The 15844-nt window shown below is 34.8% G+C and overlaps 1 protein-coding gene and 2 long non-coding RNA genes across 3 annotated transcripts; 1 reads left to right on the top strand and 2 right to left on the bottom strand.

The window, feature by feature from the left end:
- Nucleotides 1-1441: 1441 nt before the first annotated feature.
- On the top strand, nt 1442-3593 carry LOC117340840. The gene is made up of 3 exons (XR_004535482.1): nt 1442-1538; nt 2419-2514; nt 3218-3593. It is a non-coding gene; the product is annotated as an uncharacterized LOC117340840 (long non-coding RNA).
- Nucleotides 3594-7212: 3619 nt separating this feature from the next.
- On the bottom strand, nt 7213-9516 carry LOC117340836. Its single transcript, XR_004535478.1, has 6 exons — nt 9464-9516; nt 9195-9222; nt 9016-9089; nt 8590-8626; nt 8183-8250; nt 7213-7790 (listed from the first exon to the last, which is right to left on the bottom strand). It is a non-coding gene; the product is annotated as an uncharacterized LOC117340836 (long non-coding RNA).
- A 772-nt stretch (nt 9517-10288) lies between these two features.
- LOC117340639 lies at nt 10289-12496 on the bottom strand. The gene is made up of 3 exons (XM_033902402.1): nt 12452-12496; nt 11642-11968; nt 10289-10551 (listed from the first exon to the last, which is right to left on the bottom strand). The coding sequence occupies exons 1-3, from the start codon at nt 12474-12476 to the stop codon at nt 10289-10291; spliced, it is 615 nt and encodes a 204-aa protein (XP_033758293.1). The 5' UTR covers nt 12477-12496.
- Nucleotides 12497-15844: the final 3348 nt, after the last annotated feature.

Below are 15844 nucleotides of genomic sequence, written 5' to 3' on the forward strand. Positions count from 1 at the left end.
GTTAGTATATACAGTAACACACACACACAAAATCACACACACACACATATATATGCGTGTCCCTCTGACAGGACTAGTACTGTACACTACTATGCACTTTATTAATTTCATACATTTTTTTCATATCTTTAATCTAGTAGCAAGACGGGCTGGATTTGATATCAATGTTGTTCCAGTGCCTGTTGAGGTTACTCTTAAATGAGTTAACTGATGGTGAGTTGATGAATGATCACTGCTGACGATAGACTGTTTCAATCACCAATAACTCTAACTGGGAAAGAGTGTTTCCTGATATTAATTCTTGTATGTGGTTTTACTGATTTTACTGTGCCCCCTTGTTATGTTTGATCCAGCTACGTGAAACATTTCTTCAGTATTTATATATATGTCAAGCCCATTAAGGATTATATATCATGGATCATATTGTATCTTTTTCTCCTATACTGAATTGATTGTATGCCTAGATGTGGGGAGTCTTTCAGGAAGGTTACATCTATGTCCGATATGTTCTGAACTAATTTGGTAACTCTTCATTGGACATTCTCAAGAGTGACAATATCTTTGACTGTCAGTTGTTTGTTCTTAACGCTGGAACTTCTTTAGTCACCAGACAACATTATTTTTTTACTTGTAAACATAATAAAACTAAAAAGGTATGGATATTTCATCAAAGCAGTAAATCATATATGAATGGTCCATTTTTATGTTAATTATTTGTGTAATGATAGATCACACAGGGTATCCAATTACGATCAAATTGCCACAATTTAAAATCCTTTATTTCAATTTAAGGGAGGGGAGGGAGGGGCGCACTCGTGGTGCTTGCTAATCAAATCCGTCGTCAGCTATGTATACGTGCCTGGAAATTTTTATATGGTCTTACACAAACATTATTCTTGATCCATTGTTTAATAAGTAGTAGCAACAGGCCATGTCTGACAAGAAGTAGTATAGACGTATAGTATTTAACACCTGTCATCAGATCCTCTGAAAAGATCAGTATATATCTAGAATAGTGACGGTGCATGATGTAACAAAATGCTAACAATAACTTTTAAAAATCATTATACACATACATTATACATTGTACAAATTGTATATGTATGAATTCATTTTGTAAAACTCTATCGAGTTTTCATAATCTAAAGCATATATGAATGCTTATACATTTATTGTGGTTGTTAGAAATTGAGTTCAAACACACATTTGGGCCAAATCGATCAATAATTTATGAACCAATTTTAAGCCTATTCGCCTGTGGTGATTAACCACTGATCCTTCTATAATTTTTCAACACATTATTCATCAATTTGCCTCCTTTTCCTCTTAACAACTGTCTGGCACAAACTTCTAACATACTTTTTAACAAGTATTATGTTCATGACCTCTCCATAGAGTAAATTTTCATATACATTGTATGTTGAATTTTTTCCACATTTCAGTTATGGATACACTGTCTGCAGTGAAGTCAGTCATTTGGAATGATTTGATGTTTCTCCTGAGTACAAGAAGCTGCATGTAGATCACAGAGCATATAGGTATTACAATATCATTTAACTTAAATATACCTGTGATACATAATACCATGTACACTATAACTTATACCTGTGATACAGTGCACCATATACACTGTATAACTTATACCTGTGATACAGTACACCATGTACACTGTATAACTTATACATGTGATACAGTACACCATGTACACTGTATAACTTATACATGTGATACAGTACACCATGTACACTGTATAAATTATACCTGTGATACAGTACACCATATACACTGTATAACTTATACCTGTGATACAGTACACCATATACACTGTATAACTTATACCTGTGATACAGTACACCATATACACTGTATAACTTATACCTGTGATACAGTACACCATGTACACTGTATAAATTATACCTGTGATACAGTACACCATATACACTGTATAACTTATACATGTGATACAGTACACCATGTACACTGTATAAATTATACATGTGATACAGTACACCATGTACACTGTATAACTTATACATGTGATACAGTACACCATGTACACTGTATAACTTATACATGTGATACAGTACACCATGTACACTGTATAAATTATACCTGTGATACAGTACACCATGTACACTGTATAACTTATACATGTGATACAGTACACCATGTACACTGTATAACTTATACATGTGATACAGTACACCATGTACACTGTATAACTTATACATGTGATACAGTACACCATGTACACTGTATAAATTATACCTGTGATACAGTACACCATGTACACTGTATAACTTATACATGTGATACAGTACACCATGTACACTGTATAAATTATACCTGTGATACAGTACACCATGTACACTGTATAACTTGTAATTTTCATTCATGTTGATATTTTTCTTATTTCAGTTATGGATATACAGTCTGAAGTGAACGCAGTCATTTGGATTGATTTGATGTTTCTCCTGAGTACAAGAAGCTGCATGTAGATCACAGAGCATATAGGTATTACAATATCATTTAACTTAAATATACCTGTGATACCTAATACCATGTACACTATAACTTATACCTGTGATACAGTACACCGTATACACTGTATAACTTATACCTGTGATACAGTACAGCGTATACACTGTATAACTTATACCTGTGATACAGTATACCATATACACTGTATAACTTATACCTGTGATACAGTACACCGTATACACTGTATAACCTATACCTGTGATACAGTACACCATGTACATTGTACACTGTATAACGTATAACTGTGATACAGTATACCATGTACACTGTATAAATTATACCTGTGATACGTACAGTACACCATGTACACTGCCTAATGTATACCAGTGATTCTCTACATCTTTTACACTATATAATTGATCTGATATCATCCAATGCTTTCAGGTAATATTTTAAGTACGTTTTCTGTATCTTGAGACACCTATATTTCATAGATAAAGTTAGCTTCTGCAAGTTTTCTTTTTGTTTAATTAGATTAACATTATGTCATTGAATAAGCATCTTTACAAGTATCAACTTTTATTCAAGTCATTGCTTTACAGATGTTTTTTTGATTTTGAATAAAAAAGGGACTGAATAACTTGAAATAAGTAACTTAAAGCAATTATTTGTAATTATATTTAGCTATTTAAAGTTGAATTTAAGATAGCTTAAATTACCTATTTCTTTGTTTAAGGTACAATGGAATCTGCAACAAAGCCTTATTGCTGTGTTGTGTGCTCAAAGAGGACTAAGGCCAAGGACAGAAGACCTGTAGGAGGCATAACCAACAAAGCATTTAGAAAATACCTAGAAAAATGTTTCATGATCAAAGCGGTTGATGGTGACATTACTTGTGGAAAGTGTCGCATGAAATTTTATAATAAGAAGACATCTCAACATATTGTTGCCAATAATTCTATTTCAGATGTCCCCAAAGAGGTTGATGTTGTAGGCAAAGTAAAGTCTCCTCGCAACATTTCTCTAAAGTTGTCGTCTGTGGCAGGATCGTCAAACAGCACTTGTTGTGTATGTCGAAAAGGGATGTGAAAGTCCATTGTAGTGTCAACATTTACAAGATTTAACACTTTTGTAGATCATAACATTATCATCAAACAAGGTGCAAGATGTTGTCCAAAGCATTTTGAAGGAAGCATGAAGTTTACCTCTGATGCCTTATTGTTATTGCAACAGAATACCAAATCTGTCACAGAATTCAACAAGACTGATTTATTACATTTAGTTACAAGTTTGCGTGATGCTGCACTCAAAAACAAAGAAAGACGCATGGATTTTGATGGTGATTGTTTCACAGATGCAGATTACCTGAACCTGATGGGAGTCAGCAAAGACTCTTTTGATGACATCTGTAAACATGTTAAAGACATACGTCATACAGCCGTTAGAAGTATTAGGACATGTCTTGGAATTTTCTTGACCAAACTGCGATCTGGAATGTCAAACAAAATGTTGTCCACTCTGTTTAATGTTGGTCCAGATGCTATAAAAAGAGCAATTACATCAGGAAGAAAGGCATTAATGACAGACTTTGTTCCAAAAAACATTGGCTTCAATCATGTTACAAGGGAGGAAATTATTTCAAATCATACAAGACATTTAGCACAAACTTTTAGAGACATTTAGCACAAACATTATTTGGAGGACCCCTTCTACCAGCAATACTACAAAAGTTAGAGGATGTTGGATGTGCATTGGCTTTCCCAAGACTTGATGAGACAGATTTAAGGAACATAACCTTAGGTGTTTATCAGCTCAAACTTGCTAAGTCCTACACCGAAGAGCACATGAATGATGACGGTGACTACGAATTGTATGTGCATAACATGGAGGAAGGCCTACTAATGGGGAAAATCCAAAGTCGCCATACATCGTCAAAAGTGTACAAGATGTGGATAGGGTATGACGAGTGTAGAGTGAAAAGTTGGTACTGTCAGTGTAAGTGTGGAGCCAGAGTAGTTGGTACATGTGCCCATATAACCTCAGTTATTTGGTATCTTGGATATGCTAGAAATGAAAACTTGAAATTTGGCTGTGGGAAGGACTGGACAGTATACTTGAAAGATGCGAAGGATATCCCAGAACCAGTTCAGGTTGATGCAGATAGTGATGTGGAAGAGTGAATTATAAAGTAAACCGTACAGTTGAACCTCTTTTAGAACTTGTCTCAAAGACACTGTTTTAATTTGTAGGTCCCAACCTAATTTTACTTGGATAATTTAAAGTTTTGTCGTGGTCCTGATAACTTAAGAATAACAAAGTTTTACTGTCATTAGTTATCATTGTTCATTCGAAGCAGAGGACAGTTTTACTGATGTAATGGGTAGGCTTTGTATTATGTACACTAATACACGTTTGAAATTGTACATTTACTGATATATATACATTTATACAAATGCACCAGGCTTATATGTTTTGTGTTGAGAAAATGTAAATATGAGTCGCTATATGTTTCAATAATAACCAATGTTAAAAGGCTCTTCAGTTGTGAGGGAGCGAGTAGTTACAGATTAACAAGTGTGCATATCACATCAAGGCTAACAATGAATATCAGAAGTAGTATGTTTGTTTTAAATGAATGCTATATTTGGCATTTCTGATACACTGAAAAGTCTTTGTCAGGCTGATTTTTTTTTTTTAAACTCTCTGCAATTTTACAAATTATCTATTGGAGTCATACCTTATTGATGGTTGATGTTGCTTGCTGGATCCAATGGGGTCTTACATTTAAGAGCATATTCTTGATTTTACACCAACTGAATATATTCCATAGTTTTAAAAACTTTGCATTGCAAAGCAAATAAGTTTAAGATACAGACTAGTAGACTCTTGTTTGTGTATATATATGTAGATCTGTGTTTACACCTAGGCCTGTCAGAAGCCACATATACATTTATTTTCACTGAACATGAATGTGATGCTTTTCTCATGCATAAATATCAACTTTGGCTATAAAGTATCATTTATTTGTGTAAACATGCTGAAGAGCATTGATCCTTTGTATGAACTTCTTGATAGTAATCATGTTATTTGTCTACATTGTATCTATCTGTAGACCAAGCATTGTCCTTACTATGGATTCTTTAAAACTAGAGCACCAAGAGTACCAGTTTGAAGTTAATTAGTGTCACCACAATGTTAAAGGAAAGTCTTTTCATTTACATAAATTGTATTCCTTTGTATATATATATTTCAATTTCTACTGAGTTTGATTCAATGGAACCTGCCTAATGTTGTCCATTTCATTTGCCCATGCTTTTAACAAGATTAACATTGCATGTATAAATACATATTCTCAGTATAATTATGCAACTGGACATTTGGATTTAACTCTTGGATAAAGTTGTTTTTATCTTCAAAATGCATATTAATGACTTAAGGTTAAATGTTATTAAAATTATTCTACTTGAATATTGGAAAATGTCAAGGATAAGCTCAGACCCTGAAGCTACAACAGTAGTCTAGTACTATAGCACTGTTATGTCTAATAAAGGGGTATTATTTGCATTCCACAAAAATGTTCTTTGTTATTATTAAAATGTTTAAATTAGAATTTCTTCTTGTTTTCATACTTCAATACACACTACTAACACATTTGGTTTATTTGTAACAAACATGGAAGTATGCGACATCATCATTAAGAAGAGACATAAAAAAAGCAATATGACGTCAACATTCATACCGCGACGTTGACATCATCGTTCTCAAAACATGACGTTAAAACATGCTTAATGCAAAGAGGTGTATCTCAAAAGTCAGTCAAGGTATCGCTTTATGAATTTACATGAACAAGAAATGTATCTTATATTTTATCTTGACCAAAAATGAACGGTTTTTGAGGGGATGCCAAAAATGTCCCTTACCACCCCAGGTCCTTTCGTATCGTAATATTACAGAACTTAGTCTGATCTCGTCTTATTAAGTTGATATTTCCGTAATGTTTGCATTCCTGATGCCAGGAATCGAATGTAAGACTCGTAAAACCAGAAGTGTGAACACAAAATATTATGTAATCCCTATCGCTGTCTCGACAACCGTTTACGAGTATCAGAAAAGGTGTCCCGTAGCCTTGCTAGGCTAATCAGATCGGGTGCGTCTAAAACAAGAGCCATGATCGTTTGAAACGAATGCTTCTATTGATTGAGTGTACAGATATACACAGAGCCAGTTACTACCACCAGGAATCATCACCGTGTTGGCAAACGACTTCTGAAAAAAACCCTGATAGAACAAAATGGCTGTACATTTGTATTCCAACTGCCATATTTCCTCAGTACAACGTTACAGAATGCATTTCAACGCTATGGAAACCTTACAAGGAATAAAGCAAAACGTTTTGAACAATTAACGGAATTTGGTAACATAGATACATTCGTGGACATTCCATCTATCTACTTAAAAACATGTTTATACGTGTAGATTTAATTTAAACAAAGGCATACGATTTGACCCATTCTTTGAGTATTAAATGTTGCTTAATTTCTACCAATTTGCTTGGTCGTAATACATTGTATCATGCAACATGTTTACAAACACTTAATGCACCGGCAGAGCAAGGGTTCGTATTTTCTCACAGTGCGTTAATTTGCATACATGAAGACTGTTTTACGTATTTCTTCCAAGTGACCGAGGACTGTGCTGTTTTGGTTTATATGGTGACAAATTGTCAGCTTTTTGTCGTACGTTTGTCATTTGAAATATGTCTTTTCCGATTAAGTTCGTTTTGAAAACAAAAGCGAACAGATACATCTCTCTTCCGATAAAATGATTACCTAGTGATTAGGTATTTTCACCATCACCAGAATTTCCAATTGTTTTGCAATCAAATCATTTTCACCTCGCATTAGTGTACACATTGTTTATGTATTGTTACAATTCAACAACATAGCGGGATACTTGTTTTTCATCACGATCAAAGTAGGTGATTGTAAAATAGTACATAATAATTTCCAGTTCTCCAACACATGTCGTTCTCCGTTGCTTAACGTACCACGAAAGCGATTCACCAGGTCTGTTTGATGTGATGAGGAACGTCAGAATCATATGTTAATTTGGATATATGCATTGCATATTGATGCTGTTGCTGCCAACTTAATCGCCCGAAAGGTTCTTTAAAGCATCATTATAATGCAATATTTTGATATTGATATTGTCACACCTTTCAAAGCAAGACATTATTTAAAAATGGTATGTATCTGGTCAATGTTTATCGTCACAAGCATCTTCGGTGTTGGCATATCTCCCTCTGTCACCTAAAACAAAACACCAAATGTATGAATTGTTACCATTTACATCATCTAGCTGGTGAAGATGAAATATTTTCTATTGGCAAATAATAAGTTTGCAGGTCAACCAATGTCCCCGTAAGCGGCGACTAAATTTGATGTATAATCTTCTCTCTAATTTCTGCTGCAGTGTATTGCGATGAGATAGCACTATCAAGTCAGCAGCGTTTAAAGATCATATAAAAAACACACAAGCACGCATCTCGTGCACATGTAATGGCGTCATGAAATGACCATTGTTGGTGACGTTTAACTGACGATAAACAAGGTAAAACCAAACTGGACAGTTTCAATGTTTGTGATTTTGGCAAAGACTTCAATATGATTGTAAATTGTATGAATTGTGGACAGCTACATACCAGACTCTGTACACTGAAGTTCTTCGTAAACGTTTGGATTAGAACGCCCTTCCAAGAACTCGTACTTTCTGTTAAAAACAAATAAACGGCTGTGATTTAGGTGAAAAAACGTTTGCATAAATAAACATTGTGTGATTATTAAATGTACCAAACGCACCATGAGCGGAAACGATAATTTGACACACTTTACTATTGTATACATATTTATGCCATATTGACGATTCGAAGTGATTTAAACACGCTTAAGTAAAAAGTATAGAAAGAAAACATGTCGACAACACATATTATGAATGAACATCTATTTATGAGTAAAATGTCAAAAATACCCATAAGAAATACTGCCTTATAAAACCATTATCAGTGGTATACATTTCATTAAGACATTAGTAACTGCATATTACACCTACCGGTCATCCCCGCCATTGACTGGATCATTTTGGTATACTGCAAGTGAAAAAATTGCATCAGGAATATTTATGTTGCGGTGGCAATAAACACTTCGGGGAGTGATTGATATTGACCTAGCTATTACCAGCATTTCTATAAAGTTTTAACCGTTTTAACTCGCATGCCGGCAATATAAGACAACTTTAGTTGTTTGTCAGTAGAGATTTTTATATTAAAACGACTATAAAATATCATAGTAGGACAACATTGAGTGAATTATGTAAGACATCAGATATCCGTACCTTATTGTGTAAACGGTAATAATGTCGGAGCCCCACCTACTTAGTAGGGGTACTTAGTGTACTTAGTACAACAGTTTATAAATCAAATACACACAGCGAAGCGTGAATAATGTAGTGTATTTAACGGCAGCAGTGTGAACTAACCTTGATGTCCTCCAATTTCAGAGTAAGTGGACACCTTGGCAATGCTGTCTACATCAAATTGTTCCGATTGAGATCTGCGTATAATAAAATTGTCATTAAACTATCATATTACAATCAAGATAACATAATCATCTTTATTGTTACATTTACGTTTGTTTTATGTGTTCAATAAGACTTACCCCTCGCCATCCTTATCATGAGTTCCATCTGCAAATTTGACAGGGAAAAATAAATATATAAATCAAAGCATCAATCTGTCATTTTGGTTTTAAACCCAACTTAACCATAGTCATAACAGTCAGAACAAAGCTTTGGTAAATAATAAAAACATGTAGCTAAAATGTATATATCTGCGTAATATTCATATAAACAAATAATAAGATATAGAAGTTATTTGACTTATAAATTGCTTTATAAATACGGAACACATAAACATTACAGATTTTACCTCGTTTTGAAAATTGAACATTCTTGAACTCTTCCTGTTTACGGCATCCCTTGCTAAAAATATAAACATATAAACATATTATAGAAGCTTTTATTATGTCAAGTTTTTGTTTTCCTTTTTCTGTTTATTTAATATGAATTCAGAATCAAAAGCATTTCTGTTAATTTATTATGAGTTTGCTATATATAAATATCTCAACCAAATCTTGAGTATATTATCGTAATTACAAGCTAATCAGTCAAATCAGTAAATACGAGAAAATACATGACTTATTGATTGATTTATAGCTTTTATACTCACACGAAAGGCAGTCGTCTATTTCCTGTAAAATAGCAATTTAATATTGAGGACTATATTTGAAATCACTATGTCGTTTTGATGATAAATTATGATATATCTTAATCATAAGAAAAGTATAATAGCGATAGAATAATACAAATACGTACGTCTGATAAATACCCCGAGTCCAACTGTGAACAAAACCATGACTACAGCAATAACAGTGAGGGCAATTCCTGCCACAAGTATGTTGTCGGTACCACGGGCAAGTGCTAGAGACGACAAAAAAATTGGGAAAGTTATTAAACGATGAAGGGACCCGGTGATACAACTATAAAAGTTCAGTCATAGCGTTATCACTGACATGTAAACAAAATGCAATGCAAATGTGGTGTTGTACGCATCCGTTGCACTTGGTATTGTCAAATGTATTTTTAAAGAAAAGCACAGTTATTATAAATACTTGAACCTTATTCGAACTATCTTGATAAAATTTTGTTTAAGCATTCAGTTGGCTAGATTTACCTTATTTCCGTTAGGGCAGATTCAGTACATGTATATACACAACGCCACAACCTTAAAGAAATATACACGACTTCCATCCAGATTGTCTATATTTAGAATATACACGTCACTTCCGTCTGTGTGTTGTGTAATCGTCACTGGATAAACCTCTTGTGAGTTAAGAAATTTGTCTGTGCTGAACATAGCATGGTAATACTGAGAGTCTCCTCCGCCACCCCATGAGACTTCAGCAGAGTGAGGCTTGGTACAGCCAATCAAAAGATTGTTTGGGAAACCTGGGTATCCTGTAATTTAGCGACGAATTGACACAGCAAAACAATATCGATAAACATCGTATGTAAACTTCCTCAGCAGATATAACTCGTAATAATTTGTAATAAAATCAAGCATGAATTCCATATGAAAGTTAATGATGAAGCTTTCACAAGAAGACATAAACAATAACAAGAGAGAAGAGTTTATGTCATTCTAAATGCTTTACCCATAATTTTACTTAAAACTGACAGTACACTTTTAAACGTTTCCAACTGAGATATAAAAACGTAGTAAAAAGTTTTAGCATTCAGAAATTGTTTCTGAGATACTCCCCTATGATGATCAGTATGTTTCGTTCATCATATCTAAGGAAGTGAAGACATCTATGTTTTTACTGTGTTTAGAGAGGCATATCTGGATCCGACCTCGACAGGAAGGACTAGGAGTAGTCAAACACGTATTACTCTTTCTATACATGCGCAAAGCGACGCAACTCACACTTAAACCCTTCTCGATGTCTCCAACAGGTCCCACCGACGTTCATTTTAGAACATATAATTAGCTATTAGGAGAGGATTGACATGAACATTGAACAGGTAAATCTGATTGCAATCTATGCAATCCAGATAACATTCATATATGAAATGTGAAATGACTCACAGCGAAAGAAAAAAGGGGAGGAAATAGAGCAAAAAACGACAAAAGCTCCTACCATGGGTTTTTCAGTATTATGCTCGTATAAGGAATACTATGTCAAGACGATAATATTTCAAATTGTATCCATTAGAAACTAGAACTTGTCAAATATCACAAAATTGCCAACACACAGCCTGGTGGTCACTTTCCACCTGCTTTTCCATTTTCCTTCTATCGTTGTAACAATATATCTCGCCCCTAACTATCTTGGTCACACCGGGACGACCTCCAGACTCGGAACTGTACGGTAGTTAATACCCGTTTGATGTGTTGTAATTTGCTATCTTTTTATGATACTTGTTATATAGAACATTTCCCTACTAATATCAATATAATCCACGTTTAATAATCTGATATATGTATATGACTCAGTATTATATCATGATTTTACACATTTGATTATTTGTAATATTATCAACTTACTTTTCTCATGAACTATGAAACTTAGCGTGGCGCTTCCATAAGTGTTGGTCACAGTGACGTTGTACAGCCCAAACCAGTCCTTTTGTATGTTGGTACGTGTCATTATTGACACAGCGGTTAAATTCTTTGTCTCAAACGTATTGTGTATCAATACGTTGGTTTCCCCATTCACAAGCTTGGTGGAAGTTGTCGATTCAGGTAGTTGAAAAGTCCACATAAACGATGGTGATGGATTAGAGGTGAACAAAGCCGGTATCGTGAGGTTTTCTGTTGTAGCTAGATCGATCGTTTGGATTCCATCCGGAATCTGGTACGGGAGTGGCTCACCTAATATGGAAACAAAAGCTGAAGTAACACAATTGACTGTCGTCTCGTATGTATTGTATCAGAATGTTATTAATTTCCTTAATTGCAACCACATATATAACTTTTATGAATATATATTATTAAAACGAAAGCTTTTGCCAAAATTATAGACACATTTTATAATATTTTGGTATCTTTATATATCTGTTTTTTTTATTTTGTTACAAAGAGACTGTGAACCCGCACTATGCAAGATATGATCAGATTTTAAAGACACCATATCACAGTTTATTAACGTCCTTCAACACTAACCAATTATAAAATCGAGCAAAGTATGTCGAGTGTGCTGAAATCATCAATTCAACAATAAAATAAGCTTCAATAAGTCTAACCTAAATCAATAACTTGATTGTGGTTGGCAATGTCTATTTGTTTATATCTCAAAAAAGTTTGACAGCTCTCTATAGCAGTTAGTGTATGGTTTGGCCAACCAGATATACTAACACTGTACATTAACACTGGTTGTCATAGTGGACACCCCGACAACATTCCTAGTTACTTACACTGTACAGTAACACTGGTTATTATAGTCGACTCCCCGACAACATTCCTAGCAGTACACATGTACGTCCCGTGTTCTGATCTGTCCAGTTGTCCCAGTGATAACACAGGTGAGACAGTAAAGTTGGTGTTGTCCGGTCGTGTCCAGACAAAGATACAGCCAGGTCTACAGTCTGCTGCACACGTCACATCCGGTAAAGCATCACCTTCGTTTCTAGTATATGCAGTGTTTGGTGGTGATAAGGATATACTGGTTCCAGGACCATCTAAATGTATAGAAGAGTTGGTCTTCTACAGACAGTTACATGTGCCATATATAGCACATTTAATGTAGATACATCGAGCCATTTAACTATTATTTTATTTTTATGACCTACCAAATCACACGATTGTATTATTTATGATTTGAAACGATCGTTTTAACATTAGAAATATGCTTTTTGCAAAGGTTATCTATCCTTTTAACAGCTACCTTAAGGCTGAGCTTGTAGACTTTAAGAAAAGAAATTGATAAATATTTGAAAACATATTAGTTATCATTCCATTTTGCTTTATTAAATAAAACATGAATGGATTTGATCAATTTCATATTTCCAATTACCTCCTAACAGATAAAGTAAGAAATAATAACCTTGTCTGACACCCGACACAAGTTATTTTCTCGACAAATGTATATAAACTCTGAAGCTTACATCTATGCGATACATTTTTTTATTATTTAGTTTCAACAACTAGATCTACATATATCTCATTAAGTTTACTTAATAAACACCCGTGACAGATAAATGTATAGGTCGTGGTTGCAAAACCAGATTGAAATATTAATCTAAAGAGTCCCGAAAACAAATACGACAGGTATATGTATCTTAATATAACTGGTTGCAGTAAATACCGACTGCTGAGAGCATCAGCATATCAGAGGAAAGTATAATAGGTGGAAAATGTTACAAGCGCTACATCAAGCAAAGGCGGTTGCAATCAACGATTGGGGTTGATGTACCTACTAGTGTTGGCACTCCTGATGAAGCAGATAATGATGTTACCAACGTTTACACCGACTGTCAACTAACTAGTTACCAATTATCACTATTGATAAACTGTGTTATGGAGGTAAATCGAATTAAAATGTTTGTCATTTTGTGGGGAATTCAGCACCATACCACGGTGTGCCAGGACAACCTTAACTTTTTTTCATTTTCTGTGGTGCCCGCCTGACGCACGTGTTGGCAAGGAACATGTAATTGGTGACTTCCTGAACCCTTCCCTGATAATAGAACTGCAATAAAAGGAACCATTATAACTTCATCTCCAATACAGAGATAGTCAGGTGATTAATGGCCTCCTTGAACTGAGTCATTTTCTGTCTGTAGGTACCCCAACCAACGCTGGCATTGATGTTGACCACCTCAGTGATGAGGAATCTGAAGCATGGACATGGTACACACTTGAGCAATTGAGGAAAATCCACAGCTTTCGCTCATCCAAAATCAATAGAGAATTATGCTCCTCTACATTCCATACCTTGTTTCTTTTCTGGGTTAAATTAAAGACGAATATTTCATGGCCTCAACTTCGTGTCTTGTGTGGTCTGACAAAAAAAACAGTATGTGTCTCACATATTTCATAGCGTCTTGCAAGCATTGAACCAGACTGTTGTGCCTGGTTTCCTAGGTCCAAGACATATTAGTCGTCAGGACGCTAAATGTCGCAGCACTGCATTTACAAGATGTTCTGGGACAAGGAAACTGTTATCATTAATGGTACTTACATATGTACGTTAAAAAAAGTGTTGATCACCCTTTTCAAACATCTTCATACTGTGGGCAATAGAAACGCAACTATGTGAAGTTCATGAGCATTTCTTTCCAGACGTTATGGGAATGAAAGTGATGCAAATATCTTGAAAACAATATTTCATTCATTTGAAATATGAACTTGTGGCTCAGTGATGATGACAATGTGATTGTTGACCGGGGGTTTAGGGATTTCCGTGTACATGCCTTCCTATCATCTACTAGAGACCAACCAACCAATTGTTTTCCCATAGACCTTAGTGTTAACGTTTTGGATTATTTCACTCAAATTCTTGAATTGAATATGACGATTATGGTTTATAACAAAAGTTTAGGGTCTGATATAACACCTAATCAAAAAAAAAAGTTGGGTCCTTCAGCTCAAATTTTCTCCAGGGTAGCCATTTTGAAAATAGGTGAATTTCGCAGTAAAAATTCTCAAAAATCTTAAATGTTTACCTGTTTACTATTATTACGTGAACTTTTGGGAAAAAAACGAATCGGACTTAAGAAATTTATATCAACATTTCTTATTGATAGTTACCTATCAGGCTACATATCTATTTTCTCACTTCATAACATACTGGCCAATCAGTGGCTGCCAGACATTTTATCCTTGGCTCAACGTTCTATACACAGGGGCTGTTTCAAAAATATATTTTTTCAATTGGTTGGTTGTTCCCTATAGCATCTTTCACATTTTTCAAAGATAACTTTTCTGGAACAGGATAGAACCATAGGATATGCTATCAAAATATGCAGTGCCTGACTGCAAGTCTTAGGCTGGTAGGTTGATTCTTCTATTGGTACCGGATATGAAATTCTTAAGAGAAAACCACATTAAAATTGAGTTAGTTTTGAAATGTAAATTTTAATATCTTGATACGCTTTGAATTTAAAGTGATGGCTTTTGGTTAATAGCCAAGTATAGAAATCGTGCTACTCAGAAATATAAACAAATAAGATATAGAATAAAGATCAGGGGGAGATAACTCAGTGTTGTCTCCTACACCCCCTAATTTCTGGTCTTTTTGTAAAAAATGAAGAAAAAAAGGCCGAACGAGAAAAAAATTTAGGAGTGGAGCCATTATTTAGATAAAAGAGTCGAAACACAGACACAGAACACGGAACCGGGCAAGTGACAACAAAAAATAACCAGATATATCACCAAACACTGAACTGGGGTAGTGACAACAGAACAACCACACATATCACCGAATCGGAGTAGTGACAACAGAACAACCAGACACACACCCACACATTGAACCGGGGTAGTGCCAGCAGTACAACCAGCATACCACCATACCCCGAGCCACGATATATACCGCTACAATTGAAATATAGAATGTATGTCCGTATCTGTCCGGTCTATGGTCCTCCTTGTAACACTACATGTGTCATATTTTCATCATCAATCCTCCCTGAATCTCAATTTCTCTCTAAATTCTGCTACAATGCCTCCAAGATGAGAATCCCGTCCGAAAATGTGCTAGTCGGTCCCATCATCTGGTTTCCAGGGACGCTAGATGACACAAAATGTCAT

Source organism: Pecten maximus, chromosome 13 (assembly GCF_902652985.1).
Source record: "Pecten maximus chromosome 13, xPecMax1.1, whole genome shotgun sequence".
NCBI lineage: Eukaryota > Metazoa > Mollusca > Bivalvia > Pectinida > Pectinidae > Pecten > Pecten maximus.